We start from the raw sequence: 24,128 nt of genomic DNA on the forward strand, positions 1-24,128 counted from the left end.
CTAATCTCACTAACAATATAAATAAAATAATCATATTATAAATTTATTACAAAATATATTGCTACTTTATTATTATTATTTTAATATTATGTATATTAAAATGCAAATAATGTATGTCGGTGTGTGTAATTTTAAGTTCCACTATTTTTATTATTCTCTATGTGTATATAAATTTTAGAGTTCTAATTATTATTACTAGATTTTTAAAAAGAAATATAATTAAAGTTCATGTAAAGTGTAAATAATAATTTTTGCAAATTTATTATAACATTTACCTCTATTTTTCGTCCATTATATTTTGATTACATGCATTGTATATTATAAAATGTTCACTCTCTTTTATTCTCAATTTTATAAATTGATTGAGTTTTGATTGCTATTACGAGTAAATTATTTATTGTAATTTTTATTTTTCTCATTTATTTCACTAATGAACATCATTAACTCATTATGCTTGACTACTACTTCTTATTTTTTTGGTTTCCAAAATATTTTTAAAATTTATCTATAGGTAAGTCAATAACATAAAGTAAAATAAGAAAATATCATTATATATAAGAATTAAAATAAGTGATAAAAATTGTAGAGGTTAAAATAGGCATTTTAAGAAGTCACCTTTGATATGAGGAGCAAAATGACAATTATTCAAAGTTGAAGGATGAAGAAATGATAGTAGCTCTATGTTTTATAGGCTTTATCATATTCAATCGGAAGAGTTTGGGTAATAATTTCAAAGTGACTCTCGACGGGAGAATCCAAGCTATTCAGGAAGAATCACAACAATTTTCTAATCCTAACGATGTAGTTCCTCCGGGGTCAGAAGTGCATTACGAGTCGGACCAATCTGCGAATCGAGCGAGCCGACTGTTATCCCCGTCTAACTCAATTATTCGACTGTATGGCTATTGTGATTGCGAGAGAAAGGAGAGTTTAATTTTTAAAGCAAATTTGGGAAATGTAAATAGTTTTCACCCAATTTAACAAGGAATAAACGCACTTTATCTTTCCTCAAAATATTAGGATTAGACTTTCACCTTCCAATTGAATTCTACGACCTCAAATTTTAACAAGTACCTCTTGAACTCCAATTAAAATAAATGATCATTTCTCTTTATTCTTAATTTACTTTCAATCCATTAATAAGAGATTTCACAAGTATCACCAAACCTTAGGAAAGGAAGGTCACACAGATTTTTTTCTATATTTTCTGGATTCATGCATATCACAAACTACAAGGTCATAGTAGTAATTTAAAACAAAGTTGGAATATATCAGTGTAATTTGCCCTCTTCGCACTAATCTTAGGGCCCGTTTGGCCATAAATCTTGCCAAAATATATTTGTATTTTTCTTGGCAAATACATATTTGACCATAAATTTTATCTACTTTTTGGCAAATTCACAGAACCCAAATCCCATACATATTGTGAACTATACATATTGTGTAATTCACTATAAAAATGATAATTTGTACCATCTATTTTTGTTTAGGACTATAATTTGCGATAATATAATGAATGTTATTAATAAAGGTATTGTTGGGTATTTGTGATAGTTTTTAAAACTTGTGGGTATAAGTCATGTTTCTTGTTTTTTCAACAAGAAAAAGGTAAAATATGTTTTGAAACCATACGTCCAAATAAATTTTCATCTTCAAACCAAACTTCACCCAAATCAAATTTTTCAAAACAAATTTGGGAATCTATGGTCAAACGCTAGCATTAACTTCCTGGATACAATGAATACATAACTAACATGAATATTCTATTTATTCAGTGTTCAAACTTGAACTTCATGCAATGTGAAGGGGCTGCTCAAGTACATTCACAAGAATGGTGAAAATAACTCCTAACTAATTAATTTGAATACATCATGATTCTGGTCCAACTGTGGAAAAGGCAAAAGCTTATTGCAAAAACTTTTCTGCACGAGTCGGTGCCAGAACATGAAGAAAGCGCGGGAAGCAACATTATACACTCCCATGGATCAACCAAAAAGTTGATTAGATAAGAGCTGCAACACCAAATTGTTGCATCTCTCTAAGCCTCCAAATAGGGTGGAAAGCTCCTTCTCCGAGCTCTTCTGCTTCTACTAGTTGCATAGCCCAAGCGTAGTATACAGTGTGTATTGTATCCTAAACACAGCAAGAAATTTTAGCCATACCAGGGTTAAAAATCAGATTCTGAAGCCATAGCTTTGATGATGAGTTACTACAGATTGATCTATAGCAGATTCAGGTGTATCAGAAAAAAATGTTAAAATTAAATTGATCTATATGCAAAGGTGGACTTGTACAGATAATTTACCATAGAAAAACAAAGATGTTTCAACAAATGAATCTTGTCTAATGAATAAGCTTTTAAAGTCATCAAATTCAGAAATTCTTGATCGCTGCTTGTTAACAGCGGTAAAGTGTGTCGGCGTGACCTATAGGTCACAGGTTTGAGCAGTAGAAGAAGCCACTAATGCTTGCATTAGGGTAGGTTATCTACATCACACCCCTTGGGGTGCGGCCTTTCCCCGGATCCTGCATTTGTGCAACGGGCTGCCCTTTTTTAACTTGTTAACATCTTTAGTTCAGCCTTTCCCCGGATCCTGCATTTGTGCAACGGGCTGCCCTTTTTTAACTTGTTAACATCTTTAGTTCACATGTAGTAACGTGCTTTTACGTATGAAGATCACACTAGTTAACATAGAAAAATGACAATTTGACCACAGGGATTGAAGAAGGCAAATTTGACATCAAGACGTTTGTTCATGATGCAATTCGATACGAAATACCAAATTGACCAGCAGGGTCAAATAACTGAATAGTCAATGTAGGACATGAGAATAACAATCTAAAAAAGGGGATAAAACTTACCTTTCCCCCTTCTTTAATTGAACCAAGTTTATCACGTATGCAGTAGACCTGTTGCGTTTGGAACTGCGAAAATTAACCAAGATTACTATCAGGGTTTCTCCATCATTCACATACACTATATGCTTAAAGTCATTGTTAGGTACAAAACCCTTTCAAGAGGTGCATTGGTCCAGACATCAAAAAAATGAGGAAAGATGCTTGCCGCCAACATGATTATGTGACTGTACATCAAAAAAGAATAAGGAGAGATACTTACCGCCAAAATGATTATGGGACTGTCTCCCATCATTTTTGTCTCCCGTACTTCAACATCCGAAATATGCAAAATCTGCATGAATAAGAGAGAAAGAGAGGTTAATCATATAGTAGTATAGTTTAGACATTTATGTGTGATAGAAGCACAGAAATATAAAAGTTGCATTTGTCCAACACCACCCTTTTCTTTTGGGAAGGGGGAAGCACGGAAGCTCATTTTCAGTAGGTTATGAGATTCCCAGTAGCACGGGGAGAAACCACAGGAGAGGAAAAGGGAAGCTTGACACTAGAGAAACCAATTAGTACTGAACTCAAGCTATTCAACGGCCCCTTAATATAGTATACCATGGGATGCAAAATGAGAGGTCACAAGTTTCATGCAGAATTTCCCGTTTTAGCATCTTTCCAACGGCGAAAAGTGGAAATCTGGGATGACTTCAAATCAAGGCCACTGGACTATTGCAGAAATGCAGTATCCAATACTTAGATCAAGATCAATAAGAAACAGTAAACAGCAGTATGCAGAGTGAGCAAAACTGTAACTAATGACGGGCTATAACCTCCAAATAAACAAAAATAGAGCATATAAAAAAACAAAAAAATGGCACCCTACAAAGTTCTAGATTTGTTGAACAGGTTTCAAGACAGAAGTGAGATAATTCTAGTCAAGGATAAGTGCATGGATCATCAGCGTAAATCATCTACAGCAGTAAGAAAAGTGTCTCAAATATTTTTAAATTCCCAAAGAATTCTAGTTCTATTAAATTTACTAGCTTTTTGTCCTTGTCTGACATGCTCATAGAAATCTATGAGAATGGATTTGTAACACAGAAAGTTTGAGCAGAGGAGCACACTTCATTTATTGTTACCCCCCCCCCCCCCCAAGTGTACTTGCAAAATATCCAAAATGGAGGCTAATACAATAACTTGAATTTTTCTTACCTTGTTATCAAAAATCATACCCTGGCTATCAAAAGCTTGATGCTCTGCTTTACACCGCTCAATTACCTCTTTGCTGCAATATTTCTTCAACGCCTCTGTATCTCCCTAATGAGCCAGAAAGCAAGATATCGTTGAAAGAAGATGAAAAACGTAAAATACCAAGTATATCAACAAGAGAAGATTCAACTAGTAAAAGACAATATTGTGCTTGGTTCAAGGAAGGAAAAGGGAGGGTAACGCAAAAAAGATGGATCTATTGATTTACTCCTAAAGTATTTATCCGTCCCTTGAGGTTATATTAAATCTATCCAACGGGCCGGGATGGCCCGTTCCGGACCGGACCGGTGGTAAACGGGCCGGGCAGGGGTGGGATTACGGCTGAACAGGCCTGTGCCGGTGGTGTTTTGGATACCGGTTCCGGTAATATCTTGTCAAATTTGAACCGGTGGACCGGATCGGCCCAGACCGGTTCAAACGGCTTGTTTATTTTTTATTTTTAATGACATTTGACTGTTGACAACGGTCAGCTCCAATTTTGACCGTCAACCAACGGCCTTAATTGCAAGAATAACCCTTTTTTTTTTTTAAAATAACACTCTTATTATTTACTAATTTAACCCTTTGAAAAACTATAAATAGACCCCAGTCATTCTCTCATTCTTCAACTAAATTGCTATCACCTATTTGGCTCTCATTTTTTTGGAATTATATTTGTCGTATTATTTGAAGTTTATTCGTGGTAACGTCGGAGTTGCGAAATTCAATTTCAAGACTTCAAAAATCATGAAGTGTTCATATTATTGTGGAATTCGGTGCACTCATTCCAACTCTTTCTCTTATTTAATATTTTATTTGCATATTAATTTTTAATAGTAGTTAAATTTTCATGATATGTTTAATGCTGCAAAACGAGTTTGTAATAAGGTTGCTAATCGGGTAATCGGGGAAATAGAAAAAGAGGTGCTACTTCAACTTCTGGTAGTAATATAAATGACTTTATACATGTTTCTGAAACATCACCTGATAATAATATAGATTATCAATAATTACAGGAAGATTACGGTATATAAGATAATGAATTAGAAATTGAATATGTGACACCACCTACACCTAGCAGTTTTGGAGTTGGTAGCAGGAGTGGTAGTCTGGGCACTAGTAGTAGACCACCAGTGGCCCCGACTACTGGTCACCGGAAAAAGAGAAGTAAAGTGTGGAAATATTTTGAGGAAATAGATAACTCTAATAGAGTTAGATGCAAAATTTGTAAAGAAGATTATAAACATAAGACTGGAGGAAATTTAGGGGGAACTACTTAGTAGACATATGAGAATTACTCATCTTATAGAGTGAGGCTCTAATTTAGATGAAAATCAAGGAACTCTAAACCTTAATACTGGAGGACTTGTGAAATATGATAAAATGAAGGACCGTGAGGAGTTAGCAAAAATGATTGCATTGGGTTGTCAACTTTTTTTTTTTGCTTCATCATATTTTGTTATGTATGTTCAAAGGATTTATAATCATTTATTTAAAGGTATCCCTAGAAGTACTTGTAGATCTGATATCTTTAGGCTTCATGGACAATATCAGACATACATACGTTATTTGTTTGACCACCTTCCTTGTAGAGTTTCTCTAACTTTTGATATTGGCCATGCTGTTAATGGAAATGATTATTTGACAATTACATGTCATTGGATAGATGATATTTTGAGATAGAATTATTTTTTTTTAGATGGAAGATAGATGATATTTTTTGTATACAAAAACGAATTATCACTTTTAAATATGATTAAGATAAGAATCATATTGTTGTTTCGATAAGTACTACTCCCTCTGTTCCAATTTATGTGAACCTATTTGGTTGGGCACGGAGTTTAAGAAAAAATAAAGACTTTTGGAATTTGTAGTCTTAAAGAAGTTAAAAAGGGGCCCAGAGTATTTGTGTGATTATAAAAGCTTATCATTAAGGGTAGAATTGTAAGTTTAAGCTAAATTATTTCTAAATTTAGAAAGGGGTCATACTTTTTGGAACGGACCAAAAAGGAAATAGGTTCACATAAATTGGAACGGAGGGAGTACTATTTGCAAAGTTGTTGCATTTTACAATCTCAATAAAAAAAGTATAGTGTATGTCTTTTGATAATGCTTCTAACATTGATGTCGTTATTTCACTATTAAAACTGCATTTGCAACCACCACTTGATGATATCTTTCATGTTAGGTGTGCATGTCATGTTTATAATTTAATTGTTAAAAGTGGTCTTGATTTATTTTCTACTGAGATTACTCATGTTAGAAGAGCAGTTGGTGTTATTCAAGAAAATAATAGACAATCTAGAATTAGGGAATTTAAGGCTAAGTGTATCGAACATAACCTTAACCCCAGATTCATGTCACATGAAATTGTTACTAGGTGAAATTATACATACTTATTTTTAAGATGTTGCTACAAATATAAATTGCTTATAACTGAAGTTGCTAATGCGCATTGTACTGATCCAACATGTATGTTAACAATTCATACTTGGGAGGCAAATAATGATGTTAAATTTTTACATAAATTTTATATAGCTACAGTTGAGTTTTCTGGAGCTTACTACCCTACTGTTACTATAGTTTTAGTACATATAGCTGAAATTTCTCTTCTACTCTCTGATTTCAAGAAGAAAAATACAAGGATGCTGTTGAAAAAATGCAAGCAAAATTCAAAAATATTTCATTCCAATTCCTCCGGTTTACTAAATTGGTTTTGTTTTAAATCCTTCTATTAAGATATCTAATTGTCGCTAATTAATCAATGTTTTATATACTTATATGGAGATTGGACTGACTAAAACCCCAGATATATATTCTTGTATGAACAAGCTAAATGATTATTTACAACAATTATATAATTGTTATGCAAATTTAATTGACAATGTTGCTAATGATGTAGGAAATGTTGATCCCACTTTTCATTGTACTACTTCTACTTCAACATCTGCTATTATGGATGAAGACGAAAACCTTGATGGTTTTAATTTTTGGTGTACATTTCCTTCCACTCAAACCAGTAGCAGGAACATTGATGAACTTCAATTATACTTGCAAAAGCAAACGGAGACTTGCACAAAGGAATTTTCATTGTTGGCATTGTGGCATGAAAATGAAAACAATTTCTTGTTCTTTCGGCAATGGCTCAGGACATGTAAATGTGTCAATTTCAATCGTTGCATCAGAGAGCGCATTTAGTCAAGTAAGACAACAGCTAGAAGACACCCGTAACTCATTGGGAAGCAATTCTTTGGAAGTTCTAGTATGTTTCAGAGATTGGATTAGATCGAAGCGAAGAAATCAAAGACGTGAAGATGTTGAAAAACCAAAAGACGAGGAACTTGGAAATATATTAACAAATGGTAACCCATCTGAATTCAACACTCCAGAAGATGGCCAAGAAGTTCATATTGACTATGAAGAACTTACTAGGGCAATGCAAAATCTTTGAAGTTTGAAGACTATATTTAATAAATCAAATTTGAATTTACCCTTTTTTCTTTAGTTTAGTTGTTGTTAAATGTAAACTTTAATTTGCAAATTTAAATTAAAAAAAGAACTTGCAAACTATAAGTTAATTTTTTTTCATGTTCATTGTATTATCTTAAATTCTTAATGAAATATTCAAATATAGTACTTTAAAGCCTTTGAAGTTTTTATTCAAACATTCTCTTTATGAGTTAGTTTTTAATGTTTTACATTTTTACTTTATCTTAATATAAATTACGATTGTTATACAAAATCAAAAAAAAAAAAAAAAAGACCGGACCGGCCAATTAGGCCAGGTACCGTTCCGGTTCACTTTTTCACCGGCTAAGACCGGTAATTTAAAACCGATAGCCGGACCGTTGCCAAGACCGGCCGGTCTCATATTCCTCTAGCCCAGACCGGACCGGCCTGGCCCCCTAACACCCATAGGTTATATTGTCAAGACATATACTTTCTCCACTGTGTCCAACTTCAGAGGGGTTTAAAGCTAGACGTGGAGAGGTTGCACCATTCACTCTTAGTTGTGGACCAAACAAATGACTAACCCATACCCTTCGTTCTGCCTCTCCCATTTTCACCCCACACAAAATATAGTGTAGATGTGTCTATAAGCTTTATTTAATGAACTTGTGCATACTTACTTTGAAGAAAGCTTCAAGAACTGGTCGAATCACTTCTTGAACCTCAGCAACAAATTCAGGTAAAGAGAACGACCTTCACAAAACATATTTCAAATTTCTTAAACAAGCCAAAAATGATAATGGAAAATCAAGCAAAAGAAAGTTGTAATCATACGGATCTCTGCGGCGAATCTCTTTAAATGACATTGCAGCTGATGATTCTCCCCCCACAGTTTGATTTAAACTGTAACATTAACATGGAAATTATAAGCTGATCTTAAATTGAACTCTACCCAGAACACAGCATTAAAATTTGAATGTGTAGCCATACTCTTGGATTTTGTGAACAATGGGATGATCACTTGTTTCCCATCTCTCACGAATATCTTCTGCAATCTGTCATTCGGCACATAAATATTTTACATAACTTCATATTAAATTAAATCCAGATTTACTACTTCTGCTCTTAGCTAAAAGTTTTATGCTAAAGAATATTCACCTATAAACACATTCCAGATCAAGCCATGTATATCCTCATTGGATCAAATATAACAGAGGGAAAAAAATAAATGAAAATTATTACGAGCAGAAAAGATAAAATTCTACTGAGAATCTGAAAAGTACCTCCTGGCTTCTTGTTACAACAGGTTCACTCATGCCAGTGAAGCGCTTAAAAAGAGGGTGACCTTGCATCTGAGAATAATAAAAACTCATGGAAAAAGGATTACAAAAGGCAAAAGACAAGTTCACCTGCATTTCAACAGGGACTAATAAGTAAGAAAATTACTTTATCCTTGAATGCCTCCCATTTCTTATTCCATTTCGATTGCTTTGATGGTAAGACAGCAACATCAGTCCTTGTGCTTCTCTCAAAGTTTGCTGAAGTTTCTTGCGTGGGAGCAGAATATTCGAGGCGCTTTCTCTTACCTGGAGTACCTTTCAACTCATCCAATATGATGCCATATCCCTTCTTGGCTAAGTCAATAGGCTTTGCTTCTTTAATTTTCTGGAAGGCTGGTGACACTTTTGATGATAAGGATGAAGCAGCAGACTTAACCTTGCTATAAACTGATTCTGCACCATCACTGGAACCAGATTGCTGCTGTTCCTGTTGATTTTTTGCTGATGCAGACTCACTACTCTCATGGGTATTTGAACTAGAAGTATGTGAATGACCACTTGATCCTGGAGCTTCTTGCTTCCCCATCCCAAAACTTTCTTTGACCTAAATACAAATCAGGGTTAACTATCATCTCTTTAAAGAGTTGACCATAATTGGGAAATGTGCTAAGAAGAGCTAGGTGAAAATTAACCAACCTCCTCTTTAGTAGCAGAAATTTTTTCCTCCACATTGGAAAAAACCTACAAGATAAATTACATGAACTCAAAAAACAGTGACTAGAACTTAATAGTTTTGAAGGAACTTTCATGATTCGGAGATTGAAAGATCAATATCTTCGTTCGAGTTCTTGGAAAAGATCTCAGCTACCACACAAGAGGAAGATACAATTAGATGGAATAGTGACAGGAAAAAGCTTCACATGATAACCTAATATAGAAGTCTCATGTTTTGCTGCATAGCAATGCCTGGTGCTTGACACACGATAACCTATGTAGAAGACTTTATTGCAAATAATAATATTGCAAAATAAACGGGGCAAAACCCCTGTACAAAAGGATCCAGCATGTGTAAGAGATGATACATCTGTGAAACAGATGTTGGAATTGTGAGTCACGACTCGCCTATTTATTCACTGGAAGGCTGCGAAGGAGTTGACATGCTTTTCAACTTGCTTTTTACTAAATAAAAGGGAAAAACCCCAATATACAAGAGGATCCAGCATGCGTAAGAGATGATACATGTGTAAAAACAGAAGCGGGAATTGTGAATCACCTATTTATTCCCTGGAAGGCTGCAAAGGCGCTGTGGGGGCATGTTTTTCAAATTATTTGTAACAGAGAGGCCATGCACAAATCTCTAAAAGCAGTCTATAGCTGCTGACAGGGAGAAAAAAAGGGAAGCTCAATCGCAAGATATGGGGAACTGTACTAGCATGTATTATATGGACAAAATGAAGGAGAAAGAAATCAAGAATGTTCGCAAAGTGTATGCACGCCATTATACATTGAAAGCAAAATGACTAGTTAATCTAACTTGTTGGTGCAATTAAAAGTTTGTAAAAGATGTAATGACTGGACTTCATTAGCTCCCTTCATTTTTAAAGGGAGGCGGAGGTGCTTTTTTACTTATTGCATTCATTGGATCCCCCTTAACAAAAAATTTAATATTTTATCAGAAAAAAGGGCAACGGATTAACAAGAGTTAACTTGGGATACCATCCAAATACCTAGAAGAAGCTTTGCACAGCCATGAACAGATGCTAAAACAGTCTTGAAGAAAAACACATGCTTGGAAGCATTCATTTTGAATAATCTCATTCATGATTCAGCAATCAAATATTAGACCAGCACCAGAGAGACTGATGGAGGTTGCACTATTACCTTTTTTGCCGTAGCTTCAGCCTCCGTCCAAACACCATCCACATGCTTGTAAAGCTGCTCAGTTGTCTGCTTCGTTCTGCATTCGCCAGTTCACCATTTCAGGGTCCCCATTGGAAGTTCTGCCAGCCTTGACATACAACAGTATGTCTCAGCCCCTTAAGGAAAAGGCTAAAACTACTATAAAATATATTTACAGGAAATCTAAAAGACACCTTGTTTTAAGATCTTCCTTCACCTCTTTCAACTCCTCTGCTTTCTCCTTCAGTACCTTGACTGACTGTTGGAATTCTTGATTTCTGCAGCCATAAGCATTGAGGAATAAGCCCAATGACACCCCCAATAAAGCATTAGCGCAAATAGATAGAGAGGGTGACACAAACAGTTAAACTTTTACTAGTCATAACATTGAGAAATAAGTGCATTCTCTACCTTCTCACTTCTAAAGATACCAACATGTCCCCATAGTCCCATACCACCCACCCCAAAAAAGGGAAAGAAAGAAAAGAAAAAAGAAATGCTCAGAATCAGGTTACTCATACTGCATTTCGACAGATCTTCTAAAGAGTTTAGTGCAGCAAAAGTTTAAAACAGTGCACCAAATATGTTCAGGAGAATCAACTACTACTCATTAACAAATTTAGAGTAAAAATTTGCCATCAAAGTGTTCCATATGAATAAAGTGGCACGAGCATAGCAAAATTTGTCCAACAATTGCAACTCCTGGAACGAAATGAAATGAATGAAATTTGAAGAGAGGATTAAGGCTAGGAAGATCATTAATGGCAAAAAAGTGAAATGGAGTAAAATATGACAAAAGGAGATAACAATACTATATTGTTCTATAGAATAGTCGATGCTTGTGGGACATAAAATTACATTGAAAGGATTACGATTGATGGCTTCAAAGTTTCATAGGAGAGAGACATTAGAGAAGGAATAATCCTATAAATGCAAGCATTTGTACATTGAGAAGGAGATTTGAAACCACAGCTGAATAAAGTTCCCTTTTGAACTATTAGTTCTGATGAAAGGAAAGCGCTTGCAAGACCTATTATCATGGATGAAATGATGGAGGAAATGAGGATTTGTGGGAGAGACAAGGCACAGGAACCTGATAGTAAACCTAATTCAGATAGTTTGCATCTTATCAAAAAAATGAAAGGATGACTTTCATATGAAGCAACTAGCCCTTTACTGAGTACACATGCAAACAGGGATTATGAAGAAAAAAGACGACTTCACGAGATTCACTGGCTTCGCCATTGGAAATGGCTAGGTTTGGTTGAATATGTGGCATTAAGATGCAATCTATGTCCATTGGTGTTAGCTATTGCTAACGATAGGATGCACTTGTGGGCTTGCAGCTGACATGATCATAGAAATCAATCAAGGAAATTACTGGAAGTTTAGCTTGTGAAGAGCTATTCAGATTGAGTATCCTAGGAAGTGGAAGTGTCCAAAAAGATGTTTTACAGTTACACTGAGGAGGAATGTGGGAAGGCTAGGATGATATAAAGAGGGTCTGCATGTATATTTTCATAAAACTCTTATTCCTTATGTCTACCTAATTGAGGAGATAAGAAGCCAGGGTAGAAAGAGATTTTAATACTAAAGCACCGAAGAAAGTTGCAAATTTTACATGGGTGTGTCACTGGGAATGCAACACTTACAAAGATAATCTCATAAAGAAGAAAAAGATTTCTTTAAGTTGGAGAATTATGTGCCAAGGGCTCCGAGCATATGTTGTTAACTTGCTGTAACACAATAGAGTAGCTTCATAGTATTTGGCATTTAAGTTCTCTCAATGTAACGTTGATTGGGCAGCGGGAACCCCAAAGATAGTGTTGGAGACTATGGAAAGATGGAGAATTGGGGAGCAAAGAGGCTTGCACCCAAGCGTCCGTTATGCTTTTTCTGGAACATTTGGAACCAAAGGAACTGGAGGATGAATCCAAGCAAACTTAATACATATAAATATCTCGTTTTTATCCATATATACTTAGGCGTGGAGAATTCCTTTGTGTAGATAGATGGGTATGCTTTAAGGGAGATCAAAGAACCTACATACCCCAATTTTTTTTATATTTGTGGCGCACCTTAGCGAATTAATGAAATGATGTCTGATTTATACAAGAAATATCCTAATAGCAACTCCTCCAACCATGACTTTGAGCTAGATATAGCAAGCCCAACATTGATCATTACAAAAAGGAACTTCTAATTTGCACCCAAGGATGTGGCCTAGCGGTCAAAGAAGTGGAAAGTGAACAGGTTGAATCTCAACGAAGGCAGAAACAACTAGGTGATTTCTTCCAATCTGCCTAAAGCAGAGTTACCCGATACCTACCATAATGGGAGGTAGCAGGTACTCGGTAGAATTAGTCGACCATGTGTAAGCTAACCCAGACTCTACTGTCCTTTTAAAAAATGAGCTCTTAATTCTCAGTATTAAAATTTCCCAGCTTGCACAAAATCCCTTTTTTCTTCTTTACTACAATTATCCAAGAAAAAATTGGTAAAGCTACAATCTTTCAACTTAAAAAAAAGATAACTAAGTAATAGCTACAGCATTGAAATAAAATGCAATACGAGATAGCAAATAGCAAATACCTATCAACTTCTCCTTTAACCTTCTTGGAGAACTCATTGAATACACCAAAATTACGAATGCCCGGATAATGCCTATCTGCTCCAACCAACCTCAAATTTGTTGCAACTCTACCATAAACCACCTTTACAAACACAAACTTAAAAATAAGAAACTTTTTTAAAAAAGGAAACAAGACCCATTAAACACAAATTCAATAGCTTCACAATCAAGACAGCAAACAACAACCCCCCCCCCCCAACAAATACCTGTTGTGGTGCTAATATTCGGCAGAAAATAGGCTGTTTAGAGATAAACAAGTCCCGCACAAGCTTTCTGCTGGTCATTTGGAGCCCTTTGCCCTTTTTTTTTTTTTGAACAAAAAATACAACTTTTCTTCTTCTTGCGTCTTAACCAACGAAGGTCTGTAGTAAGCTCTGTCTTCTTTTCCTGCCCTAATAGGAGAATAAGGTTTGGGCCGCACGAGAAGCACCAAAAAGAAACCACGATTTATTATATTTTTTTTGAAAAAAATAATTATATACTCCTCCATTTTAATTTACCTGTCATTGTTGGACCTAACATGCAATTTAAGAAAGAAATAAAAATTATTCAAAATTTCTAGTATTACATATATCAATATATCATAATATTTGAATGGCTATAAAACTTTTTATTGATAATAAGATAATTGTTTAATGTTAAACTATTTTTAGTAAAAATATTACTGCTTTTTTTTAAAAGAATAAAACTAGTGTATTAGTTGAGGGTCAGGGAGTATAATTTCATGAGAAAATTTTAACAAATCGCATTTCAATGGATAAATTAGAGTAATTTCAGATATGACTATTGTTTAGTGGCTATTTACTTGCTATCATATACATAATTACTTTCCGTGGCTACCTTTTAGTTGTTATGGTAATGTATTCGAGCTACTGTCATGAATACAGTAGCAAAAATCGGTTAAAAAATAGGGCAGTCCAGTTGTCAGCCACGTATTCACGTGTATTCATACCATATATTCATGAATACAACGTCATAATAGGTCTCTCTAGTAGTTTAATAACAGAAAGCTGCTAATTTAATGGGATACACTCCTAATATAACTCACCTAAATCAATTATAACCCACAACATTATCAATCCAATTAATGAGAAGATTTATCAGACACTAAATATCAAAAAAAAAAAACAGAGCATTCTTCCGAGTTTCGGTTCCTCTTTTTTTTCTGATATTGTTCGAGTTTTTTTTCCTAACATTGTTCGAGGTTCATAATAAACCTAGTGTTTTTGTTCGATTTTCTGTATATGAATACATCATAAATTTATGCCCGATACAACCTGAAATAGTAACATACTGCCTGCATATTTCATAATAAACCTAGTGTTTGTATTTTGTTGTATCTAACAGTTGTGTTCAATGTATTCAAGTTTATTTGTGGATTCACAATATTTTATTTATTCCTAATACATAGTATTACTACTTTATTGAGTATATTTCACTGGTTGTATTCATTATTTTTCTATTTGTATTGAGAGTATTTTATTGATTACACTGTATTGTTATTTTAAATATAGATGGATACAATTAGGTTGAAAATACAGATGAATACAGTTAGATTGAATGCATAACTAATTGAAGAATAACATCAAAATGATAGAACTAACAATGTATTTAAAAATATTGTTGTATGAACTCAAATACATATAAATGCATCTAAATACAACAGTCAAAAATCACGATACCAAATAAAAGAAAAATTGTATGCCTTATCGAATACATATAAATACAAGAAGAGAAAACCACTGTACAACTAAAAATCAATGTATTCGAACTAGAATACATATAAATACATCTACAATTAGGGTCGGTGTGTATTTTTGTTCTCCTCTCGACTTCAATGGTTGCTGATGAACCTGCAAATACAGGTTCATCTTGAGCGATTTGCAAATCGAAAGATGGCCCTTCAAAATTGATTGCTTTAGTGGGTATTCTGCGGAAAACCTAACAAAGCTTTTATAATATCGAAAGATGGCCCTTCGAAATTGAGTGTTGTAGAGGGTATTTTGCAGAATTAACAATGGTGAATATTTTTAAAAAAATGTAGAAGAGAAAAAGAAAAGCTTTAACCGGTCAAAAACCCAAAAATTTTAACACTTACCACAACTATTTTGGAGAAAAAAAATTGAAAATTGAGAGAGACAATGGCGCTGATAAAGGAGAGAGCTGGGGAGAGAAATTTGGAGCAAAAAATATTGAAAACGGCCATGGCAACTGCTAAGCCTCCATGTCGCTTAGAGAGAGGAGAGAGATCATGGAGAGAGAAATAAGATATTATGCGGTGATTTTGAGAGAGAATAAACTGAAAGAACGAGAGTGAAAAAATTTTTAGACATCATATTTAATGACTTAATGGTAGGAAGTGATCATAAGTACATATTTTGCTATAAAATCTAAAAAATAGCTATAAAAAATAATAATTTAAAAGAATTTTTATTTATAATAAAAAAGTGTAAAGCTTTGATATAAGAGGTAAAATATCCTAAATTATTCCTCCTATTTCGATATTCGAACGTCGGCTTTCCTAAGGGGAATTTTTGTATTATACTATAATTTTGTGAACTTCATTTTACCTTTTATAACATTAGAATAAACTACACTATCACTATGGCATTATACGCAGTTGGTTTTACAATAGGAGATTCACCCTTGTATTGTGTATGATTCTAATATATAGGTGATAAAGCATTAAGTGATATTGAAAATTTTGAGTTATCCACAATCCGATTATAGTATAAAGGATGTTTAAAATAATTTTGTATACGGCGAAATCGGAGGATCCATTTCTCGTCATTAAGGCATTTCAGAAGATCATCTGCAAGGCTGTGGTCGAGTTTCCTCCCTCGATGTTCGTCGATGCTCGACCCGAGGACAATGTTGGTCTCGGTCATGATGGGAATGGGGAGTTCCCTAGGTATGCAGCTAGTATTGGCAAAACCCAGTGTCATCTAGTTGTCTCATCCCCCTATCTTTGTAATTAATGCTTGTTGTACTATGATGAGATTCTCCTTCTATATAAAGGGTGTCTTTGTCACTTTGTAGGGTTTGTTGCTCCAATTACTCCACACGAAATATACAAAGACATTCTCTTTGTTCTCTAATATACTCCCTTGATATTATTGCCTTTAGTTATTATCTTCATATATGTTCTTCATTTATTGCTTGTCATTGGCCATAAAGAGCCTTCGTTGATTATCTTATAACTGTTAGCCCTACCCCGATTACCCTCAATAGCTCGTAGCCGAGCCCCGAGATAGACCTCGAGGCCCAGAATCGACAAGCTTGAGGCCCCGAATAACTCGCCTATCGGTTTGATTATAGCTCTCTCCTTAACTTTATTTGGTCTCTAAGTCTCACATATCTATCATCAACTACTTAACAACTAGCATAAAATAGATCACGTATTTTTAGAGTCTCATCGATAAATTTAATTTTATTACCATTTTCACGGTAAACAGTTTGACGCCCACCGTAGGGCTAAAATAATAGTGATTATTTTCTTGTTGGTTTCATTACATAACGCAAGTTATCCTTCACGTTTTTTCTTGCCCAAGATCTTCGATTTCAGATTAAAATGTCTAGCTCGGAAAATAGAGTTGAAAACGACAATCTTGAAAACCACGGAGAGAACGGTGTGGCTGCTCCAAATGTTGATGTGCCACTATGAAACCTCGAGAACACGCCAAGACCAATTCCAATGGACATAGGTTCACGCGACGCCCAGCAGGTCGATATAAGCTCACACACCAACAGGAGCGTGCACTAAAGAGACCCACAAGAAACTCAGAAAATCCCAACTAGGGAAGAACGGGAGGTTAGCCTTCATGTTATTTTTGAAATGTTGTAGGCACAACAACTGGCTATCGCTCAGCTGCAAAGTCACCAGAAAACCCCTAGCACGGTAGCACCGGGGACCGCTCTCCCGGCCGAACAAGTGTCGGAGAGATCGAGCAATAACGGGTCGATAGCCGATCCTGTCATCATGAAGATGCTCGAGGACCTCACCAGAAGGATCGAATCAGGCGATAAAATGATAGAAGCCAACGACAAGAAGGTCGAGACCTACAACTCCAGGGTCGACCAAATTTCGGGTGCTCCCCCGGTTCTAAAAGATGTGGATTCGAAGAAGTTCATACAAAGGTCGTTCCCAGATGAAGCGGCCCTGAAACCTATTCCAAAGAAGTTCAGAATGCCAGAACTCCCAAAATACAATGGGACCTCAGACCCCAATGAGCACGTTACTGCTTACACTTGCATAGTGAAGGGCAACGACATAAAGGACGATGAGATCGAGTCTGTCTTACTAAAGAAGTTCGGGGAAATGCTCTCAAAGGGGGTCATGATGTGGTATCACAACCTAGCTCCTAACTCCATAGACTTATTTTCCGTGTTGGCACATGCCAATATCATCAAAGTAGCAACGTGTTCAAGATCAAGCAGAGGGAGAACGAAATGCTTCAAGAGTTTGTATCTCGCTTCTAAGTGGAACGAATGGAACTACCTCCGGTCTTCGATGACTGGGTAGTGCAAGCCTTCACTCAAGGGCTAAATGAATGAAGCTCGGTGGCTTCCAAGTAGTTGAAATAGAATTTGGTCGAATATCCCGTCGTGATATGGTCGGACGTCCACAACCGATATCAGTCAAAAATCAGGGTCAAGGATGACCAACTGGGAGCCCCCTCGGGTTCAGTATATCCAAGTAGGCTCTTGGCGAAGGAGTCAAAGCCAAACAAAGAAAGATATCAACCATACACCGAAGATAGAAGGAACGCCCCAAGGCACAACCCACCTCGTAATGATTGAAGGATAGACCGATGACAGAATCCTCGCGGACTCATCAACAGACCCAGGTTCGACAGGGACGCAGGACCAACCGAGGCACCTCGCTTATCAGAATACAACTTCAACATTGATATGTCAGACATCGTGTTCACCATCAGAAAAATTAGAGACGCCAGGTGGCCCAGACCTATACAATCGGATCCTTCACAAAGTAACTACAATTTAGTATGCGAATATCACAACACGCACGGACACAGGACCGAAGATTACCGGAAACTCTGGGAGGAAGTGGCTCGGTTACTCAACAACAGTCATCTTTGGGAATTCCTCAGCGATCGAGCCAAAAATCGGTCTCGAGAAAGGGAAACAATAAAAAAAGATAAGGCAGACGAGCCGCAACATGTCATTCATATGATCTTTAAGGCAGCAACCACGAGATACGCCCTCGGCCGTATCCGAATAAAGAACTGTACCGCGTCCTCCAAACGAATATCAAGGATCAAAAGTGCCATCGCCACCGAGGTATAACCATCTCCCTTCTTATTTTATATTTCATACTAACCCTCATGCAGGCGCCCGATCGAAGTAGTCAAAGCGCTAACCCAGCCCGAAGACCTTAAGGTTTTAAAGCATTCATTGCACTCTTTTCCTTTGACCGAGTTTTTATCCCGACAAAGGTTTTACCGGCAAGGTTTTTAACGAGGCAACATCTACATGCTACCTAAGGAAGACTCGACAAGTATTCCAGGCTTTTTTTGCAATCAACCTCGAACACTAGAGGGTATCCCCCCAGGGAGGTCATTCACTCGGAAGAACCAAGAAACGCCAAACGGGGTCCCAATAGGAAAATGATGTACCGAGACAAACGGTCTAACGAACCGTGTCCGTATGGTCGGGCCCCCGACGACGAAAGTATGTATACTTGTGTCATGTAATCAAAGAATACCTTTATCTAAGCATCTCATGCTCTAAAGGAAACTTAGCATTTTCGCAAAAATAATTCCTCCATCAAAACGTCCCGAACACTCGGGGACTGGCGTTGACAATTCAACATCTGAACGACCTCCAGGTCAGGACTCCAAACTCGTAAGCCCTCAATGAGGCAACATGAAAATTGTTAAACGTCTTCAAGGTAGAAAGTGTCCCAAACACTCAAGGACTAGCGTCAAAATCTCCAAAGCCGCATGACCTCAGGGTCAAAATCACCAAAATCATAAGCCCTCAACGAGGCAATATCAAGTTTACGAGTAACGGCTCCCGAGCGAGAATACCCTCAACGACTCGGGGACTGTCGCTAATCTCCATTTATTAGAAAACCCGAGGTCATAATACCCCGAGTGGGCAAACTCGGTCTCGTAAACCTACATAAGGTAACAACAATATATATAAGACCTCAAGCAAGACATGAACAGTACTTGTACCAAGTATCCAAAACTGTAGGACCTCAAAGGCATGAAAAAATTGTAAGACCTTACTACAGGCATAAACTCGATCCCGAAGTTAAGGCTATATATCGAATTTGTAAGACCCCTAAAAAAGGCATACCCTAGATATAGACGCCTAAACTACTTCACTCGGGATCAAAATGGCTCCGGCCAAGCACAAATGACTACAGTCATACTGCTGTACCAGCCAAACTAACGCGACTTAGGGACGCCCGGCCGTTGCTACAAAATCACAGGCCTTCAATTACTTCAAACCTATTTCAAAAAGAACCGGTTAAATAGGCTACCCTTGATACAGGCAAAAGGGTTTCGACCATGTCAGCTCCTAAACATCAGCTTCAAGATACTCAGCCTCCGAGCCAAAACCTCCCGAGGTGCTCGATCATCGCCATATAACGACTCACAATCGAGGCTTTTATAAGCCATTGAAGAGCCGGGCAAACACTATCTCAAAAATCCTTATCGAGGGAAAATTAAAGCCTGCATAAAAGGTTGCTTCGACCCAAAGCGTAAGAGTAATTGTCGTCAGCCCGCACAAATACAAAACTTGAGGGTCAAATGAGCTCGATTCATAACCCGATTCGGAGACGGAACCCAAAATAGTTAACTAAATATGTCTAAGAGCAAAGTGTAAGAGCTATTGTCGCTAGCCTAATGAGCCTCAGGGCCACACACATGAAAGTTCGCTTCGACCCAAGGCGTAAGAGCCATAGTTGCCAGCCGACATAAAAGGTCGCTTCGACCCAAGGCATAAGAGTCATAGTCGCCAGCCCGCATAAATGGTCGTTTCAACCCAAGGCATAAGAGCCATGATTACCAGCCCGCACTAAAGGTCGCATCGACCAAACGCGTAAGACCACATCTGGTTGGGGGATCGGGAACTACGTTAGCACCCTCCTCGAGGGTCTACGCCGTACGGGACTGACCTGAGTCGGCCATCCCCGATTCGGCGGCTTCTGGTCGAAGTACCTGTGGGGTTCTCGCATCCGACCTCAGCCTCTCCTCCGAACGGCATTCACTCTCAATATTATTTTCGTCCCCGGTATCGAGGCTCGCCTCGGAAGCTGAAGTTGTGATTTTAGTGGCGGTTCGTGGCCTGTATGACTTAGGTTTCTTCGTTACAAGGGGGTCAGTATCCTCCTTGCCCTTATTACCCTTGGCAGGCTCCGAAACAGCCGTCTCGCCACTAGGAGGCGGTCTCATCACCATGTTCTCGCCAAGGCCTGCATGAGCATAGCGAATGCAACTTATCAGCACAAAGGGTACAGGAAGAAACATAAAGCTAAGACATAGGTGGCAAGGGAAACTTTACCATGGTTCTTGGCCACCCACCATTTCTTAGCCAGGTCGGTCCAAGATCGGGCAATATATGGGAACTTGTTATCCAACTGCTTGATCCACCTCGGCAGGTCCGAGACCGCTTTAGGATACCAAGCGACAACTGTAGAAACCAAAAAGTGGTCTTTTTTTCGGAAGAAAGGAAAGAAGATCACAACACATGTCCGAAGGAAAAAATGCTTACGGCGTATATTCCACCTCTCCAGGAAAGACATCCTCCCGGCCGGAATGATGTCCGAGGTTTTAACCCGGATGAACCTGCTCATCCATCCTTGATCTTTGTCCTCATCGGTGCTCGAGAAAAATGATTTTTTGGATCGGTGACGAAGCCTAATCAAGCCTCGGTAGAACCGGGGGCTGTACATCCTAATCAAATGTTTGAGGGTAAAGGTCTCACCCCAACCTTATCGGTGAAATGGCAAAGCATCAAGACTATTCTCCAAAAAGAGGGATAGATTTGACCGAGCGTCACCTGGTATCTATCGCAAAAGTCGAGGATAACCGGATATATCTCCGGGAGAGAGGATTCGGAAGGATCGGTCGGGCCCAAAGTAAAGGGGTAAGTATACACATGGAGGAAATCGGCTTTATAATCCGTTATGTTCTCATCGGGGCCGTGAATCTCCACCTCCACTGCCTCTCTCCATCGGTAGTCTCCCTTCACCTTCCCTATATTGGTTACGACATTGATATACCGGGACACATGCTCGCATTGACCCGGTGCAGAAGAGGTTTATCGATGGTAGAGTTTTTTGACATGTCAAGATCAGGGGGAGTACATTGTCCTAGGGTGGGTATCACTTTTGTTTTCCCCTTAGACGTCCGAGATGAAGAGGCGACTTCGTCCCGCCGGGGAACCGTCTTGGAGGTTCTGGCCATTGCGATGGTGTAATTTTCTCTATGAAAGTAAGAAGAAAGAATGCAAAAGGAGATGGTTCTGAATTCGTGAATTTGAAGATGTTGGAAAAGTAAGGATTATCAAATGGTTGTTATATTTATAGGAAACATATGGGCAGCGGAAGGGATGAGCCAATAGCGGTTCGTGGGTTTCTCGATAGTCACGTTTGACGGCGACCCTTGCGCGGTTTTTTGGGCATGACATTTAATGCTCTGATAGGCTGACGTCATGGCGATGATGCCCTCGGAAAAGCAGCTCAAAATTGTTTCCTATCGCTTCGTTCTAGGAAACACAGGGACTACCTGTATACGGCGAAATCGGAGGGTCCAATTTCTCGTCATTAAGGCATTTTAGAAGATCATCTCGAAGCCTCGAGTCTGCAAGGATGTGGTCGAGTTTCCTCCCTCGAGGTTTGTCGACGCCCGACCCGTGGACAATGTTGGCCGCGGTCATGATGGGAATGGGGAGTTCCCTAGGTATGCAGCTAGTATTGGCAGAACCTAGTGTCATCTAGTTGTCCCATCCCCCCTATCTTTGTAATTAATGCTTGTTGTACTATGATTGGATTCTCCTCCTATATAAAGGGGGTCTTTGTCACTTTGTAAGGTTTATTGCCCCAGTTACTCCACACGAAATATACAAAGATATTCTCTTTGCTCTCTAATATACTCTCTTAATATTATTGCCTTTAGTTATTATCTTCATATTTGTTCTTCATTTATTGCTTGTCATTGACCATAGCGAGCCTTTGTTAGCCTGCCCCGAGATCGACCTCGAGGCCCAGAATCGACAAGTCCGAGGCCCCGAATAACTCGCCTATCAGTTTGATTATAGCTCTCTCCTTAACTTTATTTGGTCTCTAAATCTCACATATCTAGCATCAACTGCTTAACAACTAGCATAAAAATAGATCACATATTTTTAGAGTCTCATCAACAAATTTATTTGTTATTACCATTTCCACGGTAAACAAATTTTCTCTACTAATTAAGAAATAAAGAAATCATGCACTTTGATTCATTAACTAGTTATGTATAAAATGCATTTAATTTTCAGTCATAAAATTATACTCGTCGAAATTTTTCAATACCTTATATTGGCGTACGGGCTTGTACGGCTTTCCCTGACCTAACGGAAGGCCTCGTAACCGATGATTTAACTTTGTAGTAATCATCTAGACACCTCTTATTAGCAGAGATATATTCTTAAAAGAACGTAATACCTAATTTGTTATAAATAAAATTGATGTTTACCCACATTTTAAATTATTTAATTAATTATAAGAACGTTGAAACAAAAAAAAGTTACCAATTGAAGCAGCAATCTTTTTCAAGGGATTTCTTTCGTGGAAACCTCCAAAAATAGTCGAAGTTTTAAAAACCAAAACTTTTTAGAAAATAAACTTTTAGTTAAGGCTGTATTGTGGTCCGGGTCCAGCCCGGGACCGGTCCGGGACCGCGAGCCCACATGGGTTTTAGGCTAAACGGGTTGGCCCGTATGGTCCGATCCCAAGCGATCCTAGGAGCTCACTGTGGGCCGGTCCAGCATGGAGAGACCGCGAGCTCGGGACAAGCTGGCGGGCCTGGGCCGGTTCAACCAGGCCTAACATGCCCAACAACTATTTTTTAATTTTTTTTAAAATTGGCCAACGGTTGGAAGTTTAAAAACTAGCCGTTGGTCTGCCAATTTAGCCGTTTGGCTTTTTAAAAAATAGTCATTTGCCTCCCAAACTTTGTTTTAACCCCAAACTTTTTATAATTACACTTTTTCCATATTCTCAACTATAAATACCCCCTCATTCTTTTATTTTTTACTCACAAAATCATAAATCTCTCTCTAATTTTCTTATATAATTGCTTACTTTATTATTGCAATTTGTGAAAAATTGTGAAGTTGGTGAATTGAAGTATTCAAGTCTTCAACGATATACAATTTTCAAGAAGTTGTTCGTCAATTCGGTAAAAACTCGTTCCAACTCTTAAGTTTTAATATTATAGTTTTGTTTGTTTTAGTTTGTATAATTATAATTAATATGGTCTTTTCTTTGAAAAAAATATTTGGTGGTAAGGTGAAATCTAAAATTGGTGAATCTAGTGACCAAGCTACTACTCCTCCCCCGACCTCCTGACCCAGACGTGTTACCCGTCCTCCTCCAGCTATTATTCTTGATAGTGATAACCCTTATTTTTAATTTACCGATAGTCAATTTTACCAAGATATTGCACCAGGTCAACAATTAAATGATGAATACATGAATACTCTTTATGGTAATCCAACTATCGATGAAAATGATGAGGAAAATGAATGATTTA

At 37.5% G+C, this 24,128-nt stretch overlaps 1 protein-coding gene across 1 annotated transcript; it reads right to left on the minus strand.

The window, feature by feature from the left end:
* Positions 1-1,617: 1,617 nt before the first annotated feature.
* Positions 1,618-13,773, minus strand: LOC107766603 (mitochondrial import inner membrane translocase subunit TIM44-2). Its single transcript, XM_075217693.1, has 14 exons — positions 13,563-13,773; positions 13,317-13,438; positions 10,919-11,002; positions 10,707-10,782; positions 9,522-9,566; positions 8,992-9,429; positions 8,829-8,897; positions 8,536-8,600; positions 8,380-8,448; positions 8,226-8,298; positions 4,060-4,164; positions 3,119-3,190; positions 2,863-2,925; positions 1,618-2,133 (listed from the first exon to the last, which is right to left on the minus strand). Exons 1-14 carry the CDS (start codon positions 13,638-13,640, stop codon positions 2,002-2,004), a joined length of 1,491 nt encoding a protein of 496 aa, XP_075073794.1. The 5' UTR covers positions 13,641-13,773; the 3' UTR covers positions 1,618-2,001.
* Between the last annotated feature and the right edge of the window lie 10,355 nt (positions 13,774-24,128).

The sequence above is a fragment of the Nicotiana tabacum genome, chromosome 7, assembly GCF_000715075.1.
Source record: "Nicotiana tabacum cultivar K326 chromosome 7, ASM71507v2, whole genome shotgun sequence".
NCBI lineage: Eukaryota > Viridiplantae > Streptophyta > Magnoliopsida > Solanales > Solanaceae > Nicotiana > Nicotiana tabacum.